This window comes from Pyxicephalus adspersus, chromosome 8, assembly GCF_032062135.1.
Source record: "Pyxicephalus adspersus chromosome 8, UCB_Pads_2.0, whole genome shotgun sequence".
Lineage (NCBI taxonomy): Eukaryota > Metazoa > Chordata > Amphibia > Anura > Pyxicephalidae > Pyxicephalus > Pyxicephalus adspersus.
The window spans coordinates 3,225,028-3,241,458 of record NC_092865.1 but is presented as its reverse complement, the minus strand read 5'-3'; the positions used below and the strand labels follow the sequence as shown (position 1 = coordinate 3,241,458).

Here is a 16,431-nt window from a genome sequence, read left to right as displayed (position 1 = left end):
TGTAGTGCCCCACTACCCCCAAACATAGCGTGTAGTGCCCCACTACCCCCAAATATAGCGTGTAGTGCCCCACTACCCCCAAACATACGGTGTAGTGCCCCACTACCCCCAAACATAGCCTGTAGTTCCCCATTACCCCACAACTGGGTCTGTACTGCCCTAATACCCCCAGTAAAGGCTACTGCCACAGCAACCCACAACTGAGTCTGTAGTATGCTATTACCCTCCATCTTTAATACCCCGAACAATGTCTGTACTGCCTAATACCCCACAACAGAGCCTGTCCTGCCCTGGTACCCTACAACAGAGTCTGCGCTAAGTCGATCATAAAACCCTCAAACATAACCTGTACTACTCTGTTACCCCCAACTGCATCTGTTCTGCCCCAGTACTTCACAACTGGGTCTGTAGTATGCTATTACCCTCCATTTAAGTATGTACTAAACCTAAATCAAAATATCCCCAAACAAAGTATTTATTACCCTAATACCCCCGCCCCCTGCACAGCATCTGTACAATAACAATACTTAGTACTGCCCCAGTAGTATTCTAATACCCCAAACTGAGTCTGTACTGCCCCATTACCCCACGACTGTGTCTGTACTACCCTAATACCCCTCATCTAAGTCTGTAGGATCCTAGTTCCCCATCTGAGTCTGTACTACCCTTATACCCTGCAGTTTTTGTTACCCCACAATCTAGGCTCTTCTATCACATTTTCCCTAAATAAAATCTGTACTACCCCAATATTCCTCAGCTGAGATTGTACTACCCCATTATCCCCCAAACCATGGCTGTATTATTAGTAATAATAATAAACAGATTTATATAGCACCAACATATTAGGCAGCGCTGTACATTAAATAGGTGGTAACTAATACCCCCATCAGTCTTTACTATCCTAATACACCCCCAACACTTTTTTTTTTAATAGCCCAGCGCCCCCCCCCCAACATATCCTGTATTACCCCTACTATCCACAACCAATTCTGTACTATACTCCGACTGAGAGTGTGCTACCCCAGTGCCACCCAAGTGAGTAAATACGACCCTAATAACCCCCCACTAAGTTCATACTACCCCTTTACTCTCATCTAGGACAGTGATAACCTAACACACGTTAACTGGTGCTATATCACAGCAATACCCCCCAACCAGGACACTGCACCTACCCCCTATCAGGGCTACCATTCTCTAGTACGCGTTACCTTGGTATACAAGTAGTCCCTGGGTTAAGGACATCTGACATACAGACGCATTCTAGATAGGAATGGGGCTTCCCTGCTTGCTCTGTGCAGGACGGAGGCTTGATGGGGGGAGGGGGCGGCTTGCAAGATTTGCAGAAGAAATCTTTTGCTAAACACAGCAGAGGTTGTGGGTGATCTTAGGGTAGAGAGCTCTTCAACATCTTGTAATTCTTTAATGACCAAGACATGTTTTTACATATCAAAGCACAGCTTGCTCCAGAAGTTATTGAATGTCTAGGTTCTATAAAGTTTGTTTTCTTTGCTAAGTTTGTGATTAACGCACAGTAAGGATTTTATACAGTAACTCAAACCACGCTGCCTAATAATATGTTGAGACAAACATCTGTCCTAATTACCTTTATTAAAATAATGTACCTGTTCCGACTTACATACAACTTCAATTTAAGAACAAACCTACAGTCCCTATCTCGTATGTAACCTGGGGACTACCTGTAATTAATTCCAAAAGAAGCTACATCACCCTAATACCCCACAAACTAATGCTGCATCACCTCTGTACCCCTAAGCTGATTCTACAAATTTAGTAATCCCCAACTAGGACTGTACTACCCTAAAACTCCCCTCTGAGGGCTGAATCAACCCAATTCTCAACCCTGAGTATAGTAATAATATAATATCATTGCAAAGTATTTATATAGTGCCGACATATTACACAGCCCATAGTCATGTCACTAGCTGTCCTTCAAAGGAGCTCACAATCTAATGTCCCTACCATCCATAGTCATATGTCATCAATACAGTCTAAGGGCAATATAAGGGGGAAGCTAATTAACCTCAGTGCATGTTTTTGGAATGTGGGAGGAAACCCACACAAACACGAAGAGAACCTGCAAACTCCATGCAGACTTGAACCTGGGACCAAGCGCTGCAAAGGCTGAAGTGCTAACCACTGAACCACCATGCTGCCCCCATTATCTATATATCAACTGCTCATTACTATGTGTATCTGTCACGGCCTATGTATGGACTGGATCTGCCCCTTGTCTATATTACAACCCTCATATAACTAGTGGGAGCTGCCCGTACTACCTACCTTCTGTCAGTAAGAAGTAACTTTTCTGATGAACACATTTTGTGTTTCAGTGATATCAAAGTGCGTGTGTTTCAAAACGCAGTAGAAGCCGCATATGACGTGCTGTACTTGTAAAGTGATTGGATCTCAGTATTACCTGCAGATCAGCTGTGAAATCACAGCCCTCCACTCATTTATCATCATATAGCAAGTAATAAAAATCTCAGGGTTGCATGTAAAGTGCGCTTCAGACTCAACTGCCCTAAATGCCTGGGGTGGAGGAACCTCCGGGGGATACCTGAGGAGGGGGGGATATCTGGCGTGTTGCTCATGTTATGATGGGGTGTATAGTGATATATGGATCCCTACAGTGCATGTAAAACCCTGACAGTTCCATTCCATTAAGTTTTCAATGCTGGATGTGTGTGAAATGTGTAATCCCGTGGTGCGAAATGCGTTAGAACATAATGATGCCTATTATCCTGTGCATACCTTTTATTTGATAAACGAATAGTGAGAACTATGTGGACTATGGAAGGTCTGCAGGGTCGCTTGGCATTGGGGTATGTAGCCCATGTTGGGCTATGTACTGGCTTCTTGGAGGCAGCAAGGCTTTCATTGTATCATTGGACTTCTCTTGTTTGCTTCCTGTGGATCTGTACGATATGGCATTGAAATAGTTTTCTTTTATCTGATCAGTAAGTGCAAGAAAAAGCTGTTCATCCTGCAGAAATGCACAGAGCACTTAACCTCCCTGGCGGTCTAATTATGTCAAAAGCGGTACATTGAGTCGCTTGGAAAATTGTTGTTTAATATTTTAGGCCTGTAATTTTTAGGAATAGCACCTGGGTATGATAAAGTTTGAAACACAAATCATAAATTATAATATAATAAATACGCATAAATAATAATTATAAACAATAATGAAATGATTTAATAACAATAAATTTATTAATTTTATTTAAAAAAAAATTTGTCCAAACATGGATACAATAATAGATAAACTTCTGGATTTATTTTTTGGATTTATTTTTTATAACTTTATCACTGTGATCAATGTTTTAAAAGCAGATTGCATGGTAATCTACTTTTAAATTCCCCGCCAGGCCACGCCTCCTCAGCGTACCGACACTTAACACATCACATGGATCCAGAAGAGGATGTGATGCAGGAGCCCGGCGGGGATCGCTAGAGGACGCCGCTGGGTCGAGGGGAGCAGGTAGAATATTTTCTAGGCTACCCCGAGTGTGGCTCGGGGTTACCGCTTTTGGTGCAAAAAATTCACCACGAGCCACGCTCAAGAATACCACCAGGGGGGTTAAACCTAAAGCGGACCTAAGCTCAAAATTTTTATTTTACATAAAAGGGTAGACTACCTTTTTTTTTTTTTTTTTAAGTGCAACACCTCACCTTTCTGTCTGATCGCTGCGGCCTACCGGGATACCTATGTCACGCATCCTGGGAGGCTCCTGGCTGCTCCTTCTGTGCATGTACTGATCTCAGGAATGCGCAGAAGGAGCCCTTTCATAAATGAAAGAAAAAATTGCTGATCTCATGCATGCGCAGTGCAAGGTCAGGTGATGCAGGAAGAAGAATCGGGAAGATGAGAGAAGATGTCGGCTCTCGGCAAAGAGGAACATGCCGAAGACTGATATCGGGACAACTTGGGACCCAAACGAAGAAACCTCCTGATGGATTGATGGATCTATGGAATTAAAGGTAAATGTGATTTTTCTTTTCCACTTTAAAAGTTTGCGACTAGGCCGGGGTTTTTTTTGCAGAAAGCGTCAGGCGATGTCCCTCCTACAGTAATCATTCTTACCTTCCTCGCGTTGGGGACAGTCACTGATTACCTGCCAATCCTGGCTTCTCCTGCGGTTGATGGGACTGAATGAACTCCTGCGTGGACGCTATCATCATCCCAGCCTGGCCAAATATTACAACTATGAAGCCAAGAAGTAAGTACAGGTGAGTAAAGCCGAACTAAACCTAAAATAAAAAAAATCCTACTTATTTTTACTTCCGCAAATCCCTCAATCTCTCCAGCGCCGCCCTGGAATCCTCTTTATGTCCTAGTGCAGAGAAAGCGCCAGACGTTGCCATCTTCCTCCTCCTCCTTCTTTCTTCTTCAGGCTAAATCCTAGATCTGGCACTGCGCAGGCGCGAGATTGGTTGATGTAGCTTGCGAAAAATGGCGGAAAAATTTTGCTGCTCTTACTGTGCATGCCTGAGATTGGCATTTTTCCCCATGTTGGAAAAAGCTTCTTATGCGCATGCCTGAGATTGGCCTCCAAGTGCCTCCTGGGATGTGTGACGTGTGTTTCCCAGGAAGCTCTGCGCTCCAGTAAAGACAGAAGGGGAGGAGAAAGGAGGAAAAAAAAAGTAATTTTTACCTTATTATTATTATTAATACACAGTATATAGTGCCAACATATTACACAGTGCTGTACATAGTCATGTCATTAGCTGTCCCTCAAAGGGGCTCACAATCTAATGTCCCTACCATAGCCATATGTCTTTAACACAATCCATGGTCAATTTTTTTTGGGGGGAAGTCAATTAACCTAACTGCATGCTTTTGGGATGTGGGAGGAAACCGGAGTACCCGGAGGAAACCCACACATACATTGGGAGAACCTGCAAACTCCATGCAGATAATGTCCTGGCTGAGATTCGAACCTGGAACCCAGGGCTGCAAAGGCCAGAGTGCTGACCACTGAGCAACTTTGCTGCCCATCCAGTGATTAGCATTGTTCTTGGTTTCTCTACAGAACACTCCCCCCCCCCTTATGTTATGGGGTGTTCTAGTGTCCTGCCCAAGGATGACAATTGCTACTTTTCTATAGATACCGCACAACAAGTTATCATTGTCCCCATATGATAGAAGTGTATTACTTTCAGCTTCAGTTTTTTATTATTTGATCATATTACAATTGGAATTTCCATTTTCTGTATGTAGCTTGGAGTTCAGCAAGAGGCGTGAGATTCTACGGCTGGCTGAGCAATGCCAGGAATAGGAGATGGTTTTTCTGACGTCACACCGGTGATCATGTGATCCGGTTAGGTTGGGTGATGTTAGAATGTTGCAGAGTTCTCTTTTGATTGATCTGGCTGAAAGCTTGTTGTGCTGATCCAGTTTATTTTTATTTTGGAGGTTTAGGCAATGTGTGAGCGTCCTGCCGGTCTGGAATGCTTTGTCCTAGGAGAGAGTGCTGAGCTCTGCAGTTCTTTAGTAAATAACCCCTTCGGTCTGCCCCACTTCTGATATACAAGAAACACATCCTAAGGTTATCTGGGAAGGAGGAGGTGAAGCTAATGCAGCTTAATCAGAACTTTAAAAAGAGTTGTGGATGTCAGCGAGTGATTTCTGGAGATAGTCAGGCGGGGGGTGTGGGGGTGGTATAAGATTGAGGGTCATACTAGAGCCACCTTTCTCAACCTTTTTAACATAGGGGAAACCCTAAAATAACTTTCAGGTCTTCAGGGAACCTCTTCTATAGCTATTATATCCACAGATCACAGATCACAGTATATTAGTGTTGTGGTCAGTGGGAAGAATTCCTCTTACATTGCTGGCCATTGGGAAGAATGTCACCCTTACAGAGAGCCAAAAAGATCATTGGGGTCTCCTAAACTGACCTGAGAGGTGCAATCTGCTCAAGGAACCCCCAGCATCCTCTGGAGGAACCCTGGTTGAAAAACATTATATTGGAGCAAGAGAAAAAAGTATAATTTTGTATCTTCCTTTACACCCCCAGTTATCCTGCTGGTCAGAATAGAAAAGTGCAGTGCACACTAAAGCTGCGTACACACTTCCAATTTTTATCGTTGGTAAACGAACGACGAACAATCCTGCACGATATCTGCGAACGATCGTATGGCACCGATCCTGTACCTACAGATAACGACACGATTGTTCAAAGATATTGTACACACGATAGATGCGATCGTTTGAACGATACAGGAAGTGACGTGCACCACAGGAAGTGAGCGAACGTTCGTTCACCGCGCATGCTCAGACCATGGACGATCACTGAACGACCGTACACACGATAGATGGTCAACGATCGTCGTCCAATCCGATCCGCCGGTCCGGTCGTTCATTTCCAACGACTATCCTCGTTCGTCGGCGTCGTTGGTTACTTTTTTTTTACGAACGATTTTTGGCCAATCGGTCGTTCGTCGTTCGTTCGTCATTTCCAACGATAAAAATTGGAAGTGTGTACGCAGCTTAACAGATTTGGGTTTCCATGCACAGACACCTAAGTTGCTGTCTGTTGTGATTTTGACCCCCAATTATTACATTGAATGGGGCAGTGCACAACAACTGTCGTTGCATATTATGAGAACATCAGTCAGTCATTACTTTCTGTGCATTGTCTGATGCATCACACACTATGTAAGCTGCAATGTATAGCACATAGTGAGAAAGATGCTTTAAGACAGAACTGAAATCTGTTTATACGCATGTGTCCCTATTCTTCTTTGTCCATATTCCGATCCTTAGCCATCCTAATCATCTGGGCCAGGATTGTAAAAGTGTGCGACTTCATTCAGTCCGGGTAACTGCAGGGGAAGCCGGGGTGTGCTGGGTACCCCTGCAACCAACACTGAGCTGTGCATGGATTTTAATTAAAGAAGAGGGTGATAGGGCTGGTAAGAATGCTTATTGCAAAAAGGACATCACCTTTCCCTTTCTGCAAAAAATTAATAAAAAACGTTCCGGATCCCAAATTTTTTAAGACTTTTTCATTTTTTATAAAACAGCAGAAAACAGAATCTTCTCTAATTTTAGAAACCAGATCAGAGTATTTATATATCCATATTTTAAAAGCTGCAACACATTTTGTTTTGTATTGTTATTAAACAGAATTAATATAGCACCAACATATTACGTAGCCCTGTACATTAAATAGGGGTTGCAAAGGACAGTCAGATACAGACAGTGACACAGGAGGAGGAGAGGACCCTGCCCCGAAGAGCTTACAATCTAGGAGATCAAGTTTTGATCAGGTGATCTTCTAAGCTGCTCTTCACCTTTATAGATGGTGAACTGGAACATATTATTTGTGTATATATAGTTCCAGGTTTCTGGTGTATAGACTTTTTTCCCCTTTATAAATAGGCTGCTTGGTCTTTACAGCGTATTTCATAATTTTTAGAACAATGTGGACAGGTTAGACTCTTTGTCAGGTTTTTGCCATCTGTTAGGGAGACTCATTGGGCCTGATTTATTAAAGGCCGGAGAGGATACACTTTCACCAGTGAACCTGGCTGATACAGAAAACCTGGAATGGATTTGATCCAGGATTTAAAACATTTGCTAAGAAATAGCAAATGACTTTGAAGAAATCCATTCCAGGTTTGTTGGATCGCCCAGCTTCACGGATGAAAGTGTATCTTCTCCAGCCTTGGGGAGCTTTCATAAATCAGGCTCTTTATTTCTTCCGGTCTTTGTTGGTCAGCATTGTCATTGAGGGGAAATAAAAGATTTTAGAGTTCATTCAAAGGGGAATTCCTTCAATCAGGGCGTTTGTTTAAGGGATAACTGTGTAAGAATGGAATCCACCTGACTTTCTGAGATTTCCTCTATATTTATGTTGCATCTCTGTGACAGAAAGTGAAATTAAATTGTCCCAGTGGAACACAGACAGCAAAGTAAATAAATAAGGTGACAACAGAGTTTAACCCATTCCTGCTGTATTCACAGCTACAAACATTTTATTATACTCAAAAAAACTTCTTGTCAGCCATTCATTGCAATGATCTGACTTTTCCGGTGACACATTTGTCCGGTAGACTTGGCTGGGGTCACCTCAGGGTTCATTGCGTTCTTCTTTGAAGCTGCCCTACCTGCTGAGGTGTGACGATTCATTTTTCCCATCGATTTATCGATCCCCTGTGTCTATAGGAGGATTTGGGATGATTGCTCTCTTTGTGTCTGTGTCACATTTATGACCCCTGATTAATGTTTAATGATTCAGATGTAGTGATGGGTTCAAAGTACTCATGGTGAATGTTTACAGAGTGATGTCAGCCTGGGGAATATGATGATGGCGCAGTTCATTAAGTGGCCACCCATACACAAGGTGGATCATTGATAAATTGGACAGGGTTAAGAGAAGGGGGGCTAGTAATTTAGATTATTTTCCAATTTGCTCACCTAAAAGATAAGTGTAGATTATTATTATTACACAGTATTTTTATAGCGCCGACATATTACGCAGCGCTGTTCAAAGTCCATAGTCATGTGACTAGCTGTCCCTCAAAGGAGCTCACAATCTAATATCCCTACCATAGTCATTACCACAATCTAAGGTCATTTTTTTTTGGCGGAAGCAAATCAACCTAACTGCATGTTTTTGGAAATGTAAGAGCAGATGAGCTAGGGCAATGACATTGGCCCTAAAATCATGCAATGGACTGCAAAACTTTATTTTCGTTCATTTACTTTTATTAAACTTATGTTTAGCCAGTTCAGGGCAAAGCAGCAGGTCCGTATTAAAGCTGTGCTGCAGACAAATGAAATGCTGGTTGCACAGATTCAATACATATATAGGAGCTGTTTTACCTGCTGAAAGATTTGTATTTCTGCTCATTCAGTTTTGGGATATACACAGCTCTGCTACAACCGGCCAAAATCTGCTCTCTACCCCATGACTGAACATTAATAGGAGAAGCAGTGGATGGTTATGTTCATCTTTCCATCACTCTTCTGTCTCCTCCTATCGGCATGCTCGGCTTCTTATTCTGTCCTTAGTCTTCCAGTCTATAGGTTCTGCAAAATGAAGTACTTGCACTTGTATATTCATTGTATATTGACAAAGAGTGACAACACAGGAGCACAATTGGTGTTGTTAGTTGGTAGTGTGTTGTTTACTTATATTAGAACGTGGCTGGGTAAGGTCCTTCACATTAATGTCCCCAAGGATTGTTAAGGTGCGTACACACTTCCAATTTTTATCGTTCAAAACGAACGATCGATTGGGCAAAAAATCGTTCGTAAAAAAGTAACCAACGACGCCGACGAACGAGGAAAGTCGTTGGAAACGAACGACCGGACCGGCGGATCGGATTGGACAACGATCGTTGAACATCGTTCGTGTGTACGGTCGTTCGGTGATCGTCCATGGTCTGAGCATGCGTAATGAACGAACGTTCGTTCACTTTCCTGTCGTGCACATAGTTCCTCTATCGCTCAAACGATCGTATCTATTGTGTGTACAATATCTACGAACGATCGTGTCGTTATCTCTATGTGCAGGATCCCTCCATAGCTGTCCTCGGTTCGGTCCTGTGCCGTCCTGGAGTCCTTCTTTGTCTCGACGCAGAAGAAGCACCAAGATCTTCTTCCGTTTTCTTTCTTCTTATGGCTACATCACCCGATCTCGCACTGTGCAGGCCGGATATCGGATGTCTTGGCCTGCTGGTAATGGGGAAAAAAGAGTGCTGATCCCGCTGCGCATGTGTGAATTAGGCATTGGAAAAAGCCCCTTCTCCGCAACTCTGCGGAAGAAAGGACAAAAGGAGGGCGGCTAAAATAAGGGTCTTAAAATAATAAAGGTTGTCTATATAAAGTAAAACTTTTGGTATTGCGCCCACTAAACCCTGGGGTTACTCACCTGTCTCCTCTCCATCACAGGTGCCTCCATATTCTTTTATTGTGATTGGCTGGACCAGGATGACATAACTCCTGTGCATGAGTTCATTTAGTCCTGGCACCTGCACATGGGTGGCAGTCAGGCAGGTAACATTACTTATATCAAAAGGAACTTCCCCTGTCTCCTTCTGCGATAAGCACCTACCTGATGCCAAATTTAAAGCAGAACTTTATTTGCGCTTTGCAATGATATTACCACCTAGGCTTAAATGGGCAGCATGGTGGTTCAGAAGTTAACACTCCGACCTTTGCAGCGCTGGGTCCCAGGTTTCAATCTCAGCCAGGGCACTATATGCATGGAGTTTGTAGATTCTCCCCGTGTTTTTGTGGGTTTCCTCCTGGGTACTCTGGTTCTTCCACATCCCAAAAACATGCGGTTAGGTTAATTGGCTTCCCCCTAAAACTGTCCCTAGACTGTATTATTGACATATGACTATGGTAGGGACATTAGATTCTGAGCTCCTTAGAGGGACAGCTAATCACATGACTATAGGCTTTGTACAGCGATGCGTAATATGTCGGCACTAAATAAATACTGTGTAATAATAATATGAAAATTTAGTGACTACCTCTGATTATTATAATTTTTTATTTCAATTATTATTCCAGATCTTTCAGTTATATAAAAACATTGGGGAAGCCATATGGGTGCATGACACAGGCAGGGTCCTGCAACATAGCACCGTGCAATCGTTTACATAATGCATTCCTCTGCTCAGTTGTTTCCAGTAGCAACCATTATATGAAACCCTTGTACACCATCTATATATTACATGCGGCATGCAGGAGAGGTTGAAGGGAAGAGATCAGATTTGTGTGGATTGTATGATTTATTTTACGCTTTCACAAACCTATTCTTTGATCTGTTCTTTGTCAATTGTCATTAAAAATGTATTTTCTTTATATTCTTCCTAGCCCCCCACCTTGTAGATTGTAAGCTTTTCAGGATAGGGTCCTCTCCTCCTCCTGTGTCACTGTCTGTCTGTCATCCCTATTTAATGTACAGCGCTGCGTAATATGTTGGCGCTATATAAATCCTGTTTAATAATAATAATAATAATTTGCAACCCCTATCTAATGTACAGCCCTGCCTCATATGTTAGCGCTATATAATTCCTTTAATAAAAAGTGCTGCTTTTTATCTCATATAAAAAAGCCACAGTGCCGAATCACAGAGAATATAGAACATGGAATATTTATTGGGATAGACCACTATTATGTATTGTACACTTATATGAATTGTCATTCTTCACCAATGTTGCTTACAATATAATTTTGAATTGCCGAAAAACCCCCCGAACTCTTTTCTGTCTTCGGTTTTTATACTAATACCAGGGGTAAGGCTTAACCTGACTTGTATGCGAGGAGGGATTGGGAATATCCCCTAACTACATATTTATTCCTTTCCATAACTTGTTTCTATTCACTTGTAATTTCTCGTGTGTTTACGTTATTGGTGGATTATATATAAAGGATCGTATTGTTACAGCATGTACAGTCTCGTGCACAATGCGATCTTTCGAAATATTCGTACATAATCGTTTTTTAATGACAATTATTGCACGTGTGTACGTAGCCTTATAATGGAGGTGTGCTTCTTGTGAATTCTTCAATGAAGAAAAGCTCATTATCAGTGGTGAGAACCCCCTCCTTGCATGCCTGAATAAAGTAAACATTCTGCTCTATCCATATGCTGTAATCTCTCTAGGTCTGTATAAACAATGTGCAGGATGTGGATAAAGCGAGCTCCTACCTGAGTGAACTCAGCCGACCCTCCCAAAGCACAATACCACCGCACTCCCCTGAACTCTGTATACGAGATCTTGTCAGGGGGAGAAGACCTGCAGAACACGTCTGGTGATATAAGTCATCTGTGTGCAGGGAATTATCACAGCTCGGGATCAGAACTTCTAAAAATCATTTTTAAAGCTGGATTTCAGTCAACAGCTACACACGTATGAAGCAAGTTAGAGTCAAGGAAGTGTTATTTGACCTTTTTAACATGAGGGGGACCCTGGAAATTACTTTCTGGTCTTCTGGGAACCCCGGCTATAATTATTATATCCACAGATCACAGTATATTAGTGTGGTGGTCAGTGGGAAGAATTCCTCTTACAATGCTGGCCATTGGGAAGAACGTCACCCTTACTGATAGCCAAAAAGATCATTGGGGTCACTTATACTGACCTGAGAGGTGCAAACTGCTCAAGGAACCCCCAGCAACCTCTGGATTAGGAATAAAAATGAGGTTGATGTAACAGTGGAGTGCTAGTTTCAAGGTTGTAGAGAATGTATAGGGATATATCTCTTAACACGGACTGTCAACCCCAATTATACAAAGACAGAAATAAAAAGATAGACACCTGAGTTTTTTTGTTGGCAAGAGTGCGTATTGATACTAGTATCTCTGTGATGTAATGTCATGATTCCATGTCACCCAAAACTTTTTGTTATGTATCACTAAGGTAATGTATTCTATGAGATTTATCACTGAATACAATACCCTCTCTTGTCAAAAAAAACAAAAAAAAAAAACAGGTGTCTATCTTTTTATTTCAACCTCTGGATTAGACCAATAACTATTTTTTATTATTACACAGTATTTATATAGCACCAACATATACAGCGCTGTAAAAATAAAAATAGTCACGTGACTAACTGTCTCTCAAAGGAGCTCACAATCTAATGTCTCTACTATAGTCATATGTCATTATCACAGTCTAAGGACAATTTTGGGGGAAAGCCAATTAACCTAACTGCATGTTTTTGGAATGTGGGAGGAAACCGGAGTACCCGGAGGAAAACCACACAAACAGGGAGAACCTACAAACTCCATGCAGATAGTGTCCTGGCCGAGTGTCAAACCTGGGACCCAGTGCTGCAAACCACTGAGCCACTATGCTGAGCTATTGATATCATTATTCATCAACCCCCATCCTGTGATAAGTAGGACCAACATGTTGCAAAATTGACTTCTTTCTTCTCCTCCTACATAAGAATTAAAATGTTATGTTGTAATGTTTATAACTCCTCTCCATCATCTATTTTAATGGCTTGTAGTCTAGGGATGCTCTGATCATGTTTTCAGGACACTTCGGCTTCCAAAAATGACAATACAAAAGCTTTTTGTGTCAGTGGGTCGACCCCATACACAGCCTTCCCACCTACCTGCCCTATACACAGCCCTCCCACCTAGCTTACAATCTAGTAGTTTATTATTACTAATATTAAAACTGTGTTTATATAGCGCCAACATATTACACAGTGCTGTACATTAAATAGGGCTTAAAGTAAAACTTTTTTGAACAGAAAGTGACTGGAAGTCTCCTGATTGGGGCACAGAAAAAATGACCTCTATTTAATCCAAAAAGAAAATATTGGTTTCAGACTTTAAATTAAAAAAGAAACCTATTCAAGTAACGTGTCCTGTGTGTTTTTTTTGGCCCAGTCCCAGTTATGGATCAGCAGATAATAATTAGAAATGGGGACAACGCTGATTCACAATGACGTCTGAGTTAAGAAAAAGTGTTCTGATACAAATGAAATATTACAGAAATGGTTGAACGCTGAGCTGTCTTCCCCCCTCACATTCTTTCCACATTATTTTCATTCTTCACATTCCTTTTTCTCAAATATTTTTTTCCAGAATGTTTTATTACTATATTTCCTCATTTGATAAGGTTGTAAAATACATGTAGGAAATTCCAGACAATAATGTTATGTCTGGACAAACAAGTGTAATATACAAAGCTTTCTATCCCCTAAAATATAAAGATTTCGATATGCAAATCAATCATGTTGTGAAGGTAACGGACACTACTAACTTTGGCCTACAGCCTATTAAGTTTGTTATTATGGTAACAATAATTGCATTAAACTCCACCTGGATAAAACCGAACTCATCATCTTCCCCTCTCACATTCCAGGTCTCCTCATGACATATTCCTGTTAATAACACTGATATTCCTCCCTCCCCTCAGGCACATTGTCCTGGCTTCACCTTCGATTATGCCCCCTCATTTACCCCCCATATTTAGAACATTTTCAGGTCCTGTCATTTTCTACCTACCCCTATACACAGCCTTCCCACCACTCCTCTTCTGCTGCCTCTCTTTGTAGTTCTCTTCATTGGCTTCCACTTCACCTGAGAATCAGATTCACACTTCTGCGCTTTGCCTTCAAATCCCTCCATAATTCTTGTCCCACTTACATTTCAGACCTGATGTACCCCTCTTGCTCCTCCAATGACCTACTAATGACTTCCTCATTGCCCCGACTCTCTGGAATGGTCTTCCTCATCTTATTCGGCTTGCTCCTACTTTCTGTGCATTTAAAAGAGTCCCCAAAACCCAGACTCGCCTAACCGTGTTCTCCTTTCTCCTAAACCCTCACTACTTCCCACCATTCCATATCCGCCTCCTATTGTGTGACACTTCCCCCACCCCCTAGATTGTAAGCTCTTCAGGACAAGGTCCTCCGCTCCTCCTGTTTCTCTCTTTTATCTATCTGTCTTTTATTTGCAATTCAATATACAGTGCTGCATAATATGTTGGCGCTATATAAATACTGTTTATTATTAATAATAATAATAATAATAATAATAATAATAACAATAACAACAACAACTGTTATATTGTTGCAAGAAGTTAAAAAAAATAACTTACTGCTGGGATCAAAAGGTAGTAAAACAAAAACACAGAGGCGGCTCAGTAAAACAAAAATTGCTGTGGTAAATCTAGTAACAGACTGCAGTGTCCAGTGGGAAGGTAACACAGAAACAGTGCTAAAAAAAAAGAGATATGAAATTTTACCTGTTTTGCATTGCGTTGGACTCCATTGGAAGGTTAAAGAGTTAGACAAGTTTATCCTAAATTTATCCTCTACAAGTGTTGTTTTCACTTGCATATGGTAAGTGATTTATAAAGCGGAAGCTGCCTTTCTCATGTAAGCAGAACTTTCATTTTGGTGAAATGGCCTTTTCAAACACTATTAGTTAAATCATGACCTGGATAAATGAGAACCTTTGCTTTTTATTTTAAAAGATCTTGTTATTCGTGTAATATAATGTAGTTTAAATGTATTTGCCTACTCGTCTTCTTCTGTCTCTTAAACCCTCACTACTTCCCACCACTACATATCTCCTCTCCTATTGTGTGATACTTCCTCCACTTCTTAGATTGTAAGCTCTTCGGGGCAGGGTCCTCTCCTCCTCCTGTATCACTGTCTGTATCTGTGTGTTATTTGCAACCCCTAATAATGAACAGTGCTGCGTAATATGTTGGTGCTATATAAATCCTGTTTATTAATATTAAAAATAATAGTGTATGTAATGGTCACCCTTGCAAACCATTCTGTTATAGCTCTTCCATTCACAAAAAAAAAATGTGAAAAACCGCTATTGATAACAGTTACATCTACTAGGTAGCCATGGCGTATCATACAGAACAGCATTTATCATTGAGGCGTTCATTCCAGGCTATGGATTGGTGAAGTATCACTTGTGTTATTTGTGCAAATACTGAATACAAATGTAATACTTCTGAGATATTAAATTGGCTGCTTTTATTTTCCAGGTGGAAGAAGCCGGGCAGGTCTTCCTGCTTATGAAGAAGGATTACCGTATCTCTCGAAATGTTCGCCTGGCTTGGTTCCTATCAAATCTGCATCAATCCATTTCATCAGTTCCTGAATCGGAGCTGGTAAGTAAAGAATATTGTCATTGTTTTTTGTTTCCCATTTTGCTCTAATCAAAACTAAAAAGGAAGACAGATTTGATAAACACACCTAATCATATTATGTTTTCATGTACTAAATACAAGAGCAGTCATCCTTGGAGAACAGCAGCCAATAATATTAATAATAACAATGCCACATCCCCAATATTTGTAATAATTCAAACTATAAAGAGTCTATTATTTTAAAAGTCCCATATGATTAAAGTTTATTGTTTGAAAAGTTTCAAACAATATGAAAATGATTTCATTTTTTTACATGTGTCAGTGCAGTATTACCTTGCTCTGTATACCATTGTGAACTTCTTTATAGAAGGACAGAGTATAGAATGCCCTCATCCAGCTACTCTTCAATGTCCAGGGAGTAGGGTGGGAAGGAGCGAGCGAGCTGACCTGCCATTGCTTTCTGGATTAGGCAGGTTGAATAGAGAGAAAAAAATTATTTCTTCAGATATAACATTGGTCCTCAACCCCCGGGCAGCGGACTTGTGCTGGTCTGTGGCTGGTGAGTTGGGGGCAGCAAATGACAGGAGGTAGAAGCGGCGGCAGTGTCAGTGCTAAAGCTGCCGGCGGCCCTTTTTCCACTGCTCTAAAGATAATGACTGTGTGACAGCGGGAGCGCAACTAGTGGGAGCGTGGGCGGCTCTCCTCGCATTGATTGGGAGGCATTTCATATTACAGATGGAGAATGACCCAAAACATACAGCCAAAGCAACCCAGGAGTTTATTAAAGCAAAGAAGTGGAAAATTCTTGAATGG

General features: G+C 41.4%; 1 protein-coding gene across 1 annotated transcript in view; it reads left to right on the top strand.

Moving 5' to 3' along the window:
- The window catches only part of SZT2 (SZT2 subunit of KICSTOR complex), a 117,140-nt gene that overhangs the window by 641 nt on the left and 100,068 nt on the right, over positions 1 to 16,431 (top strand). Inside the window, exon 2 of the mRNA XM_072420651.1 lies at positions 15,514 to 15,639. Coding sequence (XP_072276752.1) covers positions 15,514 to 15,639 — 126 coding nt within the window. The remainder of the gene's footprint in view (positions 1 to 15,513; positions 15,640 to 16,431) is intronic.